The sequence below is a fragment of the Centroberyx affinis genome, unplaced genomic scaffold (assembly GCF_046629955.1).
Source record: "Centroberyx affinis isolate AG114_WGS23_722 - 3 ecotype Tasmania unplaced genomic scaffold, CSIRO-AGI_Caff_v1 ptg001496l_1, whole genome shotgun sequence".
NCBI lineage: Eukaryota > Metazoa > Chordata > Actinopteri > Beryciformes > Berycidae > Centroberyx > Centroberyx affinis.
In genome coordinates, this window is record NW_027279961.1 from 261,455 (window position 1) to 276,415 (window position 14,961).

General features: G+C 43.0%; 1 protein-coding gene across 1 annotated transcript; it reads left to right on the top strand.

Annotated features, from left to right (window-relative positions):
• The first annotated feature begins 207 nt into the window (after positions 1–207).
• Positions 208–14,198, top strand: sv2ba (synaptic vesicle glycoprotein 2Ba). The gene is made up of 12 exons (XM_071527173.1): positions 208–682; positions 4,604–4,784; positions 7,231–7,382; positions 8,225–8,358; positions 9,084–9,173; positions 10,283–10,396; positions 10,754–10,842; positions 10,989–11,153; positions 11,963–12,096; positions 12,619–12,819; positions 12,959–13,118; positions 14,015–14,198. The coding sequence occupies exons 1-12, from the start codon at positions 208–210 to the stop codon at positions 14,196–14,198; spliced, it is 2,079 nt and encodes a 692-aa protein (XP_071383274.1).
• The last annotated feature ends 763 nt before the right edge of the window (positions 14,199–14,961 follow it).

The window sequence follows — 14,961 nt, forward strand, 5'->3', positions numbered from 1 at the left end:
GAGAACTAGACTCCTCAGAGGACCGAGCCGCCGACAAACTGCAGTGTCCTGTTGGCGCCTGGAGCACAGGAGGCCGCGGCGGCACCGAGAGCAACACAAGGAGCCCGGTGAGGATTATGCCATTATAGCCAAACGACTCGAGCTTCCTCAGCGTACGACGGCTACGGTGCTAAGTCAGTCCCGCTCCTCTTACACCCGGCAGGAATCATGGACGACCCCTACCAGAACAACGTGACCCAGCAGGGGACCGAGGGCGGAGAGTACACCTACACCCAGGAGGGAGGCGGCCAGGACGGCTACCCCTACCAGACGGACTACCCGCCGCAGGAGGAGGACGCCGCCAGCGACGCCACCGAGGGCCACGATGAGGACGACCAGATGTACGAGGGGGAGTACCAGGGCATCCCGCACCCCGACGAGATCAAGCAGGCGCGGCGCGCGGCGCGGATGGAGGCCAGGAGGAAGGCCCGCATGGCCACCCAGCAGGAGGAGGAGGACGACCTGCCGGAGCAGTACGAGAGCATCATGGAGGAATGCGGACACGGACGCTTCCAGTGGATGCTGTTCGTGGTGCTGGGCCTGGCGCTGATGGCCGATGGCGTGGATGGCTTCGTGGTGGGCTTCGTCCTGCCCAGCGCCGAGAAGGACATGTGCATATCCAACGCCGACAAGGGAATGCTGGGTAAGTGACGGCCGAGATAGAAGGGGGGGGAAAAAAGGAGGAGGGGTCACTGAAACTTTCATAGACCTGGTACTTTCATAGATCACTGCGTGGTTGTCATACAGACAACGGCCACAGTGTCAGTTCTTCTTCTCTTTTCTTCCCAAAATCAAGATGGAGTTATGGACAGAGAGATGTAAAAAATACATCTAGTGGCTGATATTTAGCCTGGCCAAATTTTGCTCTGTTGATGCTTTAGGGTATAAAGGAAAGATCAAGATGATTCAATATGTGAAGTGCTTCATGTCAAGCAGGGAGATATCGACCAGGGAGATATCGACCATTTCAAAAAAATACATCTTACAAAATCATTTCGAGCATGAAAATAAGCGCACCACAGCTTACTATTAAAGTTAGCAGTGATTTTAAGACTTTTACTTTCAAACAAGCTCTGGTTTGAGGATGGAATAGTGTGTGAAAAATGGCTTTGGCAAGCAATATTTTTCCAAAATAGATATACAGCCTTTTGGCATGAAAGCCTTAATTTCCTCTAGACAGTATATCACCAAGCCACTGGGACAAATTAGAGGAGAAGGCCTGGAACATTCCGGCAAATGCCAAAATACAGGAAACACCAACATGGAGCGTTTTCTCATCACAAGCCACCTGAACAGCTTCAATGTGCCTTGGCATTGATTCTACAATGTCTGATACACTATAGGAGGGATGTCACACCCTAAGCATGATGGGATGTTGATTGAGTAGTTATCTTAGAAACCAAATATGGATGGAAGCACCTGCTTTCAATATACTTTGTATATTGAGTATATTAAGTGTATATTAAGTGTTTTCTTTATTGTGGCAGCCTGCTAGCTTCACTAGTTCCCAAGCATCATACCTTATCATACCTATCATACCAAAAAGGTCAAAACAATTCGTATGCAGAGTAGAATCAACTTATTTGGAAAGATGCCTTGTAAAATGTCTCTGGAAACTCTCCCTGAGTTTCAGTGGAACAACTAAACTGCAAATTAAAGTCAGTCTTGATCCACCTGCAGTATCTCTCGCCTTATTTCCCAGGCCTAGCGTGTAGCTAGGCGATGTGGCAGCTTGCACATCGCTCATTACATCGTAACAACAGGCTCCCGGGATGAGGCATTGTAAGAGATTGATGAGGAACCCGGTGCTGATCGTATTCAGTGTGTGTTCCCAAGCTAATACAGAGCATGTTGTACCAGTCAGAGAGCTCGGCGGCCTGCAGCGCCTGCTGTAGAGCTGTCAGATAGACTTCAGGCCCCTGACAGCCGGGTGGAAGCGGGACGAAGGCCTGTCGAAAATGAAATCACAGCGTCTGTTTGTGCAGAGGCGGAGGAGAGGAAGACTGATCAGTGGCTGAGCATATGAACTAGTTCTACAGAATGATCCTATTTGATTCATGCTCATGCGCTCTGTTCAACAGAGACATGGGAGAAGAAATTTGTTTCATCTTAACCTTAGCCATGGACAGCACAAAGACTGCTAAACTTTGTGTTAAAAAGAGGAGGATGGTTGGTCCACACACCTTTTATAGTATTTTCACTCTTTCATTTGAGAAGGGAAAGTAGAGACAGAGACACAGAAGAGAAAGTTCTGGCAGGTTTTAATCCCAGGCCAGTCGGGGTAGATGTGGTTCCAGAGAGAGATTTAACCACACAACTATCCCAGGAACACAAAACTGATAAACCTGGACGGTAAAGGTGTTGCTAATGCATCTCTACACATGCATACATATGATGCTTACCTGGTGCTAGATATTAATGTGGTAATCCACAACATCTTTGGTGCTCAGCGCTCATTGCGCTCATTGCTGTCAATCAAACAGTGTGTCCAGAACTGTGACGTCTTTTCATTGGATTTTCTGTTGATGCAGTTTGAGTTTCTGTAGGTGGCGCTCTTTTCTCTGTCTGTTCAGCCGTGGTGGCTATCACTGCTCATGATAACTACCCAGTTCTTCTTCTATGTTCCAAACAAATTGGATGCATCACTTCCTGTGTACCAGAGGATTTCTCCCAGCAAAGACCTACCAGACTACGGGTATTTAGAACAGCAAATGTAAAAGTAATAAACTGTAGGTTGAATCACTGCTGTGTTATATCAAGCAGTGATAGGGAGTAGCAGAACTGACATTTATTTATATGTTAATATAGCAGATTATTACTTTAAGGCTTTTACTCCAAAATGCTATGCAGCCTGGTGTTCATTGATCAGTATTCAAAAAGTACAGGTAGTTGCCTAAAATCTTAATCTGTTTTTTAAGTAAAGGACTCAAGTCTGCTAATAACTTCAATAATATTCAGTAGTGAGTTTTACTTTCATGCCAGCTTGTCATTTTGTCATTTTTCTAAAAGTTGATTGCTCATTTGGGGGAATGAAACTCTTCATATTTAAAAAAAAAAAAAAAAAAAAAAAAAAAAAAAAAGATAACAGCATTCTACACACACTGAAAGGCCTCAGACCTGCTTCATTATGTACATATTTAATGCATCTCTTTAGGTCATTAATAGATCAACTGGGCTGAACAATGCATGGTCTGAAAGGGTCTGCCAGCTGTCACTGTGTGGTAGGATAGTACAGTGAGTGACAAGCATTGGTTTGGGAGAAACCCTTGTCTAGGTTTTCCTCTAATCACTAGGCCACCCTGCCACCCTGTAGTCTTATATTCATTTAAAAGACACTTCCTATATTTATTTAAAAAGCAGTCTAGTGTATTAAAAACAGTATCTTATTGCATGGCTGTACTGTTTTTAAAAGGAAGGTCATTGAATATTCCATATGTTGCCTTAAGCAATAACAGGGCTGAGACATTAACTGACACTTTAGCCTTGAATGTTGGTCTCCTGGTGTCCTGACTGAGTGAGTGGCAGCTCTCCTGCTGAATGGAGGGTGAGGGAGGTGCAGCTTGGCGTGTGGAGCGCCGGAGCGTTTGGACAGTCTAGTAATCCACAGGAGAGGTGCACACTATGGCTCCACGTGCCGGTAAGCTGCTTAGGTCCTCTGTAATTAGGGCTGTGTGTAGTAAAAACACAGAGCAGGAGGGAGGTATAGACCAGGAAGCTGAGCATACTGCTGGCTACCTGCAGAGGCTGACCGGCTACCACAGGGTTGTAGGTTTGGGTCTAAAGACATGCATGTCAGGTGGATTGGAGACTCTAAATTGCCCATAGATATGAATATAAGTGTCTGTCTATCTGTGTTCACCCTGTGATGGACTGGAGACCTCTCCAGGGAGTCTCCCTGCCTTCTGGCCAATGCATGCTGGGATAGGCTCCAGCCCTGTATGACCCTGAATAGGAATAAGCGGGTAAAGACAATGAATGAATGGTGCAGTCAGTGATAAAGCATGATAAGGGATAAGAAAGCACAAAAAAAGAAGAAATGCAATGACTAATTTGTGCAGGTCTTATAAAACATGTCAACTTAACACCTCAACAAAACAACAAAAACATCTGGATGACAGCAGCTGGAATAGATAACAAACTCTAAATGCCAAGGAGGAATATGGTGGGAACAACAGTAAGATCCATGAAATCACAAGGGAACTACAAATAAATTAAAATAGCCTGTTATGAAATCATAGGGGAGGTGAATGTGGTGGTTATCATTGCCCTCACTTTTCTGTTATGTCATTATTCGAGGTACATTATTATTATTCTAAGGACATTTCGAGGTACATTGTAATGACACACTTCTAAGCATTCATTACCTTCAGTCATACAGAGCTGAATTATAGTGGAAAGTGTGATGGTCGCTCTATTTACCTTCGTTCATGGAAAGGTAAAGTGAGCCCCCTTGTGGACACCAGACAACACACTCATCCATGGATTCAGCAGCAGAACAGATGTGTGAGTATGTGTTTTACATGCCTATATGTGTGTGTGTGTGTGTGTGTGTGTGTGTTTGCAGGTCTGCTGGTGTACGTGGCCATGATGGTGGGGGCGTTGGTGTGGGGGGGCCTGTCCGATAAGATGGGGAGGAGGAAGTGTCTGATCTACGTCCTGACCATCGACCTGGTCTTCTCCTTCCTGTCCTGCTTCGCCCAGGGCTACGGCTTCTTCCTCTTCTTCAGGTTCTGCTCCGGCTTCGGGTGAGACGCACACATTTACATTTAACACCAGATGACAACAGCTTCACAGGCTGGATCCTCTAGATTCTAGAGGTTTTTAATGATGAACCCTAACCCTAACCCTTCTTCCCCCAAAATGAATATAGAACATTTTGAAAAACAAATGTTGTGCCTCTTCATTTGTATTTGAAGAGATTTGTTCCTGAATGAGACGCCCGCCATTTGAAAAAAAGTGACACCTACTGTCTAAAAACAAATTATGCTCCTTTTTAAACAGTAGGTCATTTAAGGCCTTGGTCGACAAGCTGATAATGCTTTAAGAGACTGGATGCTCTCTATTTTAGAGATACTGTATTGAAGGATGAACTTCAGATAATGATATATTTTTCTTTTTTTTCTATTTTTTCTTTTTCAAAATGCATATATGGCACTTTGGAAACAAACTGGAAACAAATATTTACATTGTGCAAGCCAGGAGATAAAGACAGTATGATTCAAGCAGACCAATCAGCTCACTAAAGCTTTACATTCCTCATCAATGTTACACATTTACACTTCTTTTAGCTGAGATCGCCAACAGGGCATTTAGTAAGAAAAGTAAGGAACTGAATCATGTTTTAAACCTATCACATAGCTAAATGATTACAGCCTGCTATACAGACATTGATTTGTCATGTTAGTAGCCTACTTTATGACAAGCAGCCGGAAATCATTGAAGGTTCCTTGGGCTATATGGGAAATTTAATTTATTATTTAATTTACATTGTATCTTTTGTTATTGAAAAACAGTGATAGGTCATTAGTTTCCTTTCAGTTCAGTTAAGCATCAGCTCTCACTGGGACTCAGTTTGGCACCCTGGTTTAAAGGAAGTCATACACATGTAGTCCTTGTACAAGTCATTGTTTATACTGCATGCTTTTGAACTACTGCTGCACTTTGTGTTTGGAAAAGTCAAGTTTTGCTCTCTATCCAGCTGTCAGAAGTTACACAATGGTTTGGTTGAGAGACACAAGAGTTTTGGGTTACATTACACTGATTTGGTTCAAATATATACTGTATAACACTCCCGAAAGAGCTGTCTGCAGTATAAATGCAGGATAGATGGCTACTACTGTGCCTGCTGTCATGTGCAGCAGGCCAGCAACTCACCACATTCCCACATCGTTAAATCAAATTCAAAGTCACACTTCTTCTGATACTGCAGGTACTTACGCTGCACTGAGCACGCCCAGACCTGAAATATTCATGTCACAGCTTTCGCCAAGCCAAGAAACACAAAGTCCCCAAAATAAAACATTCAGCTGTTGCCGATTTACAACGATGATGAGCCCCGCGTTAGTCATAAAAACACATCTGCAGAGGAACTGTGCCCATTTTTGCTGGCTTCACAAAACACAAAGAACAGGCAGACTCCAGTTCAGTCACACACCCTGTCTAATTGTTTGAACATTTCTTGTTATAAAAAAACATAGGAAAATCTCCCAGAACAGCGGCGCTTGCCTTGATGTTGAACACATGTCTGTTCAAATCAGGGAAAATGTCAGTGAAATGTTCTGGTGTAAAAGTGTAAAAATGAGTAATGATTGTCATGTGGAGGGTCTGGGGCATCATCAGGCTGAGATGCATGTCATGTACTGATGATGTTGTAGGTTGGAGTCCGTTTTGGTGATGTTTTTACTTGAACTGAAGGTGTACACGGGCCTCAATATTAACTAATAACTCCTTCCAATGAGTAACAAATTATAGGTCTGGAGTTTGGGCAAGCCACAGGCAGGACTACGAATGTGTTTTATGAAATCTATAAATCTGTTTTATGAAAGAAGATCTCAAAGCTCTGAGTGAGAGAAACAACAGTAACACAAAGAGTGCAATGATTTTTTTGCTGTGCTCATTACATCCTTCCCCCCTGATCAAGACTATCAGCCAGCTGTAGCCATAAAACTTTCACTCTCATGAGATGAACAATTCCTAACCTGGAGGGCCTTCAGACTGTAAACAGCAAGTTAAAACATCCCTAGCTTTTAACCATAACCTTACCTTAACTATCTGCTCTGGTCAGTCCCAGCATCATATTGAACTACAAACATATTGACCTTACACAGAGGGTCAAAATGCTAAAACAGACCAAGCATCAAGGAGCAACCAACACTGCATGACCTCAGGACCCATGATAACATTTCAAAGATACAAGTTGACCAGTTGATCATCAACCTGACAATAAGGCTATTTTTATTGAATTCTGAAAAAGAAAACATACAATAAAACAGAAAAAACTGCTTACATTTACATTGTTGTCATTGTTGTAAATTGTCATTTATCTGATGCTTTTCCAATGAGCTCAACAGTAGAATAACCTCCTAAAACATTACGAGCAACCGAACTGATCATGGATGATAGACAAATGTTTATTACGGAAATAAGAGACAAAGAGAAGCAATAGAAAGGATTTTGTGGTTCCTCCTCCAGAATCGGCGGCTCCATCCCGATAGTGTACACCTACTTCACCGAGTTCCTGCAGATGGATAAGCGTGGCGAACATCTGAGCTGGCTCTGCATGTTCTGGATGCTGGGAGGCCTGTATGCCTCCTTCACCGCCTGGGGCATCATCCCTCACTACGGTAACACACACACATACACCACACACACATACTATATATACATACACACATCAAGGCACAGAAACATTCATGTACACAGGGACAGAGACAAAATGTAATTCATTTTATGTTTGATATCACTGAAACTCATTTTATCTTAATGAGACTCACTTAAGGAACATTTTCAAAGGCTTTTGTCTCATTTGATGTGTTAGGCCAGTTCCTGCCATGTGAAAGTGAAAAGACTCCTACACTCTAAAAAAATAAAAGAACCATGAAAAACCTTTAGGGTAGCTTCAGACTGCAAATGCAGAAGGTTCCCAGAAAAAGTCCTTAATTAAGAGTTCATAAACCCTGACAGTACTTCAGACCTCTAACACATGGGGATTCTTCTACAAACGTTTTAGGGGTCTGTTCATTTAATGAGGAGCCCTAAGGTGCTCCCTTTGGACGTAAGGCTAATCCCCAATGGTGCTGGGAGTCATTCTGGTCCAGGACATTAAGCTGCGGCTTGGTCTGCTTCTCAGCTCTTCATTATGCTTGCTCATATGTCTTGTCTTAAGAAGCTCTCCCAACAATCACTCCTTAAAAATGAATAATTCACATAAAAATAAACCAAATTGAAAACCATGGCACTATCAGGAATTGAAAAATTATTCTGTGTGGGTCCAACCAACCTGGCCCAACTTTTCAGTCTCAAGCAATGTTTTGAATACAAATAACACATCCAAAGTAGAAAAGTTAGTGCATATAAGAAAAGTTTTGTGGGGTGATTTGACTGAATTGGCAACTGAATTTTAAGTCTCAAAGATGGGTTTTCAAAATATTCCTGTGCAGCTCATGGGTTTGTTGTTGTGTTGCAGGCTGGGGCTTCGCCATCGGCACAGAGTTCCAGCTCCACAGCTGGAGGCTGTTTATTCTGGTGTGTATCTTCCCTGCCCTGGCCGCGCTGGTCGGCGTCATCTTCATGCCAGAGAGCCCACGCTTCCTCCTGGAGGTAAGACACTGGAACTGAGGTTGCCAGTTCAAATCCACCCCCTCCCTCAGCATCCACTGCCAGGTACGCTTGAGTGAGTAACCTGAAGGCTGGGGCTGAAAAAACAGCATGGAGCTCAGGATGAACTGACTAGTTCTAAGTTCCCTTTCCTAATATTCGTTATGTCCGAGTACACTATTAAGCATCGAGTTGTGATTGGTTAAAAATGATGAGTCATGAGCCACCACAGCGACATCCCACCGCTGTGCTAGGTAGCGAGGGGCTGCTAAGGCGTCAGCGAGACAGCACCCACCCATGTTTCTCATCCAGGATATTGTCAGCAGTTTAACCACCTGTGGTATTGTGTGTGTATGTTATAGCCGGGCTTCTCAACAGACCCCCAGACACGCATTATGGCCCCCGCACCCCCATTTGATCTGATGTAGTCCCAGGGACCTTATGGGAACATTATTGTTGCTGTTTATTTAGTATGGAGTTACAGAAATGACTATTTATATGACTATGACTATGTATATGGGGAGATAATAGTGGTGAGAGTGACATGATTAGAATATTCATTCTTACACATTTTGTAGTTTGGGAAATTTCTATTAAGTTAAATCCTAGTGAAATGAAACTACTGCATATCATGCTGGAGACCCCCTGAAACCCCCTCAAGGACGCCTCAAACCCTCTAAAGAATGCCTGTGTGTGTGTGTGTGTGTGTGTGTGTGTGTGTGTTTCAGAATGCCAGACATGACGAGGCATGGATGATCCTGCGACAGGTCCACGACACCAACTGGAAGGCCAAGGGAGAGCCGGAGAGAGTCTTCACTGTGAGTCTCTATTCACAGCAAATATCAAATATTCAAATATCCATCTGAACAAGCCGTTAATAAAATAAAACATAGGAGATGTAAGGAAGCACTTTCCTATTCCATGAAAAAGTGAGAAAGACAACTCATATGCTGCTACTTAGTCTCTCAGTGACGGGGCATACGCCAACTTCTGCTGTCAGACAAGCAATCTTCTACCCAGCATGATCACAGCTTGAGCCCATACAGTGTATAGTGAGGGAAGTGTGTCCTTCAAAGTGGAGGAAGCTCTCAGTACGCTTGTGCATGAGACCCCAAAACTTGGTGAGGTTCTGGGACTGGTAGCATGAACTTACATAGGAACACATAGGTGCATAGAAGCTCTAGTTACATAGGAGTTTGTGTTTCAACACAGCTGATATTGAACCAGATGGAGCTTGTCAAGTCACATGGTCAGAGCAACAGGTGTAGCTCATTATTAGGAGTCACAAGAGTTAATCAGGCAATCATAACAGTCTCAAAATGAAAGATTACAAGTGACACAATACATAATTAAGGAAAAAACCAAAACAAGGTAACGTAGAAATGTGTACACTGTACACACACAAGACTTAATCACTCTTATACATCAATTCAGTGGACATCATAAACACAGAGAATAGCAATAATGAGCTCCACCTGTTGCTCCGACCATGTGACTTGATGAGCTCCACCTGTTTCAATATCAGTGCGAATGTTACAGTGACAGATGACATGATGAAGACAGCTTGCCTGTTGAAACGCTGAATAAAATATGCAAATGAAGCTTTGATTGTGCGGCATTCCTTCCCATGTCATTTTGGAAGCTGGCCCATAAACGCTGTTCAGAGTCTTGAATTTAATTAATCCGGTGTGAATTTTTGGTGACATTTTCATAGGATGTTTGCCCACGCTTCTTCTGAAAAGGAAATATTCAAGCCATTTACTTTTTATTAAAGAAGAACAAGTGAAAAAAACACAAGTGCCAGTATTTTGAAATAAGGCCGATCACTCCACTAGATGATGATGATGATGATGATGATGATGATGATGATGTGCATGATCATGATGATGATGATAACGATTATGATGACCCCCTCCTCCCTGTCAAGGTGACCAACATCAACACCCCCAAGACCCAGGACGACGAGTTCATAGAGATCCAGAGTGACACCGGCACCGCCTTCCAGCGCTGGACCGTCAGACACATGACCATGCTGCAGCAGGTCAGCCAGTCACACCGACACAATAGAACACAATAGAATAGACTTTATTGAAAAACACAGGATGTGATGTTATCTCCCCAGTGTTAGCCAATACTTTCTAACCTCGCTATTGGTCTCAACAACAAGGCTAATGGGGAAAAAACATCCCTCACATCATTGAACCCCCAATTTCAGGCAAATGGGGGATAGACTGGTAATGATAATGATAATCATATATTGTATTTATTTATTATTTAATGTGGAAAAAATGCATATTGCAGCTTTCAAAAACCCTCATGAGTCATAAGTTGAAGACAGTTTGGTGTGTGATGTTTGTTTTATAGCTAATGTCTGTCTGTCTGTCTGTCTGTCTTCCAGGTGATGGCCAACATGATGTCGTTGTCGGCTCCAGAGCTCAGACTGCAGGGCCTCTTCCTGGTTGTCATCTGGTTCTGCTTGGCCTTCAGGTAGCAACAGCCATTTAGCATTTAATTATTTAGCCTGTAGACCCACATGGAGAGGCAAGGCTTTTTTAACAGTTTTTCTGGTGTTTAAAGTCTAAAATCTCTTGTCTGTGTGTCCGTGTGTGTGTGTGTGTGTGTGTGTGTGTCAGCTACCACGGGTTGGGAGTGTGGTTCCCTGATATGATAAAGTACATGCAGTACGAGGAGTACGAGGCCAAGGTGCGGGTGTTCCACCGAGAGCGGGTGGAACGGTTCCACTTCAACTTCTCCCTGGTCAACCAGATCCACCGTGAGGGAGAGTACATCCACGACAAGTAGGTTCCCTCTGCACCCGCTACACCTTACACTGACAAATGTGTTGTGAATCATGTCCAATCAGTTGCATTGGCCACAAGTGCACTCCAATAGAGACAACTCAGGGGCTTTCAAAGGGTTATTGGATGCACCTTAAGTCAAGGGATGAATACTAATTTTTAATTTATTTGTAACAATTTGTAAATAAATAAACCCACTTTGACATTAGGGGTTATTGTGTAAAGATCAGTGACAAAAATTCAATTTTGAATCCAGGCTGTTAAACCACAAATGTGCAGAAGTAAAGGGGGTTGAATACTTTCTGAAGGCACTGTATGTATTGTATCGGGTGTAGTACATTTACTAATACACAGGATCAAACAGCACGAGGGATAGTTACATTGGCTCCTATGCATTAGTAAATGTGCTATTCTAGTCATTCATTCATTCATAGTTAAAGTGATGTTTTGTAAAAACCTCAGTAGGAACCACTTTCTTGTTATCTTGAAAATCAAGTATATAAATTGTATTTAGGACACAAGAAGAATAAAGACCTAAGTAATATGGGTTTGTTTTGTGTCCTGGTTCTACGTTTTAAAGAAGCAAGCAGAAAAAGTTTATTGTTTGCAGTTATTTAAAACCAAGAGCATGGGTAACAAAATGCCTAAGGAGGTATAAATGTTCTACTCAACTGAATAAACCTTTACATTTTATTAATGTCAAATTGGAAAAAAAAAATACTTCAGAAGTTGAGCCTTCTCTTTAAAGTCATAATTCACCGGTTGTTCATGTTTCTCTTTGATGTGTTTTTTTTGTCTCCTTTATTTAGGTTTGCAAACATAGAGATTAAGTCTGTGAAGTTTGAGGATTCGCTGTTTGAGAACTGCTACTTTGAGGACATCAAGTCCACCAACACCTTCTTTGAGAATTGCACCATCAAAAACACTGTCTTCTATAACACAGGTACCACATAGGATTGGTAATAAATGATCATAGCAAAATTTGCTCAGCACTTTTGCACTGCTGGCTCCGTTAAGGCCCAGAGCTCACTAAAGCCAACTCATTAGTGGTATGAAATATAGTATATCAAAAGAAATTTGATTTACAAAATGACTTGCAAAGTAATAAAGAAATATTCACAAGAGGGAGATTTTTTCTTGTGTCGATAGCGAGATCCCATAAGGCTTGCTCCTCAGCTTTAATCTAATGTGATTCTGTTTCTTCCAACTTCATCCATGATCAGTCTAGAGAACACTGGATATTTGTTCCATGATCTATTGTCTGGGTGCTGTGACCTCTGACCTTTGACCTCCTATTGGTTGTTTGTAATGTTGGTGATCTAGGAATTGAAGCTTATTCTACTGTTTTAAGTCACTCTGGATAAGAGAGTTTCCCTCCTAAGTCACAAGTCTCTCTGAAGTTGGTAAGAGTGTCAGCCCCTGTAAACACATAAATGAAAGAGTGACTTCCCTCTGTACTCTCCAGACCTCTGGCATGAAAAGTTCAAAGACTGTCGAATGGAGAACACCACCTTCCTCCACCCGAAGAAAGGCTGCCACCTTAACTTCCAGGAGGAGAACGACATCGTCATCTACATGGTCAGCTTCCTGGGCAGCTTAGCCGTGTTGCCTGGCAACATCATCTCGGCGCTCTTCATGGACAAGATAGGAAGGATCAGAATTATAGGTGAGATGAGAAGCGGAGAGCATGTCTTTTGTGTCAGATCTGTTTCAGTGTATCATCATCTTTCAAACTTCCATCTCTCTCTCTCTCTCTCTCTCTCTCTCTCTCTCTCTCTCTCTCTCCCTCTCGCTCTCCCCTGTAGGAGGATCAATGCTGGCCTCCGCTGCCTGTACCTTCCTGTTGCTGTTGAGTTTCAGTCAGGGAGCTGTAATCTGCTGGCAGTGTCTGTTCTATGGCGTCAGTGTGGCGGCATGGAACGGCCTGGAGGTCATTTCTGTAGAGCTCTACCCCTCGGCTAAAAGGTACAGTCCAACTTTACCCCTCCGGTGCTGTGGTCCAACTTTACCCCTCGGCTAAAAGGAAATCTTTACCGCATACTGTGCAGCAAGAATCATATTCCTGAGAATATACAAAACAGATACATGTGAAAAACAGACCCTGAAAAGTTTGATTTGTTTTCTAAAGCAACTCAGGATGTCTCGGAGACAGACCACTCCAAGTCCAACAAATCCAACAAATAGCCTTGTATGGTAGAGAAATATGGACATGTGTAAGTTTGTAAATCTAAACTATGTGCAGCAACATCTTGAGGCTACACTAGAACAAGCATTGCTAAATTGAGCCTTTGTAGGAACAAGTCTATGATGAGTAAACATTAAAGTATTTCCCTGTTAAATTGATTTGAGCATGAAAAATTGACTAAAAAGAGCAAGACAAATGGATTTGTTCTTTCAAAACCCTTTTCAATTACATTATAAACTTGCAAACAGAAATTTTGCATGCGCAGACTTTTCAAGTGTGTCAGTGGTTCAATCCCTGTCAAAACAAAATGAATGTGTGTGATCTGTAATTTGCAAGCAAGGATGGAGGTGGGCGCTAGAAGAGAGGACCGAGAATTCTGATTCTGTTTCTTTTAACCAATCAGATTTGTCTTTCATTGACCAGCATGCCACCTACTGGCCGGCAGTATTTGTTTTGCCTGCACACAGTTGGACCTTTTGCCTTTTTACAATATCTTTCTATAATTTCCTTTGTACCGCCCCTTTCCTATTCTTGAGACAGATAGCAGTGCCCCAGGGAGAAATTTGTTTTGCACTGTCAATACATTTTTCATTTCTGCATCTCATCTTCACCCATTTATTCTCCAGATAGCCATCTAAACCCATGCCACCTCATCTTTCTCTCTGTGTCTCTGCAGAGGGACGGCGTTCGGTATCCTGAATGGGATCTGTAAGTTTGCGGCCATCATCGGCAGCTTCATCTTCGCCGCCTTCATCGGCATCACTAAGATCATCCCCATCTTCCTGGCCTTCTCCGCCCTCGTCTGCGGGGGTCTGCTGGCTCTCAAGCTGCCCGAAACCCGGGAGAAAATCCTCTCTTGAAAAGCCAAACTCCTGCAGCCTCCAGGCCAAAAAAACACAGTATAGCTATGTGTAAAAGTTTGGAAAGTACTGGGTTAAGTTGAGAGAGAGAGAGAGAGAGAGGGAGAGAGAAGGAGAGAGAGGGAGGGAGGGACGGCCATGCTATCTGAGCTGCATGTGTGTGTGTGTGTGTGTGTGTGTGAAAGAGCAGAGAGGCTGAGTCATGGTTATACGATCTTAAAAATCTGTCTGGTTGCCTATGTAAACCTCTGGTTGCCCTCTCCACCCTCTGTTAGCCACCCAGGCTGCCCCACCATTTCTGTCGCAACATGTGAAAATGTGTGTTTGTTATTCTTTAAATGTCTACCCCCCCTCCCCACGCACACACACACACACACACACACACACACAAGCATATACACACATTGCACACACACGCATGCATGCACCCAGTGTAGCAAATTTTATGTTTGAGGTTTGTGTAAAAGAAAGATTAATACAAGAGATGAGAACTATGTCTAATGTACTTGAAATGTAGTTCATGGTACCATGTTGTGCTTTGATTTAAATCTCTGGTTGAAGAAAAAAGGAAGGAGAGGGGACTGACAGTCACAATTTGAATTTGAACCCTGTTGTATTCACAGCAGCAGTGTAACCACTGGAGACTTCTCACTCATCCACCAAGTCTTTGTTTATTCCACACTGCCCCTTGGTCTCTATGGTCGATAATTTGTTCTGCTTTAGTTCACATGTGGTCGCTTGATTCGTCTTCTCTAGGTCTACT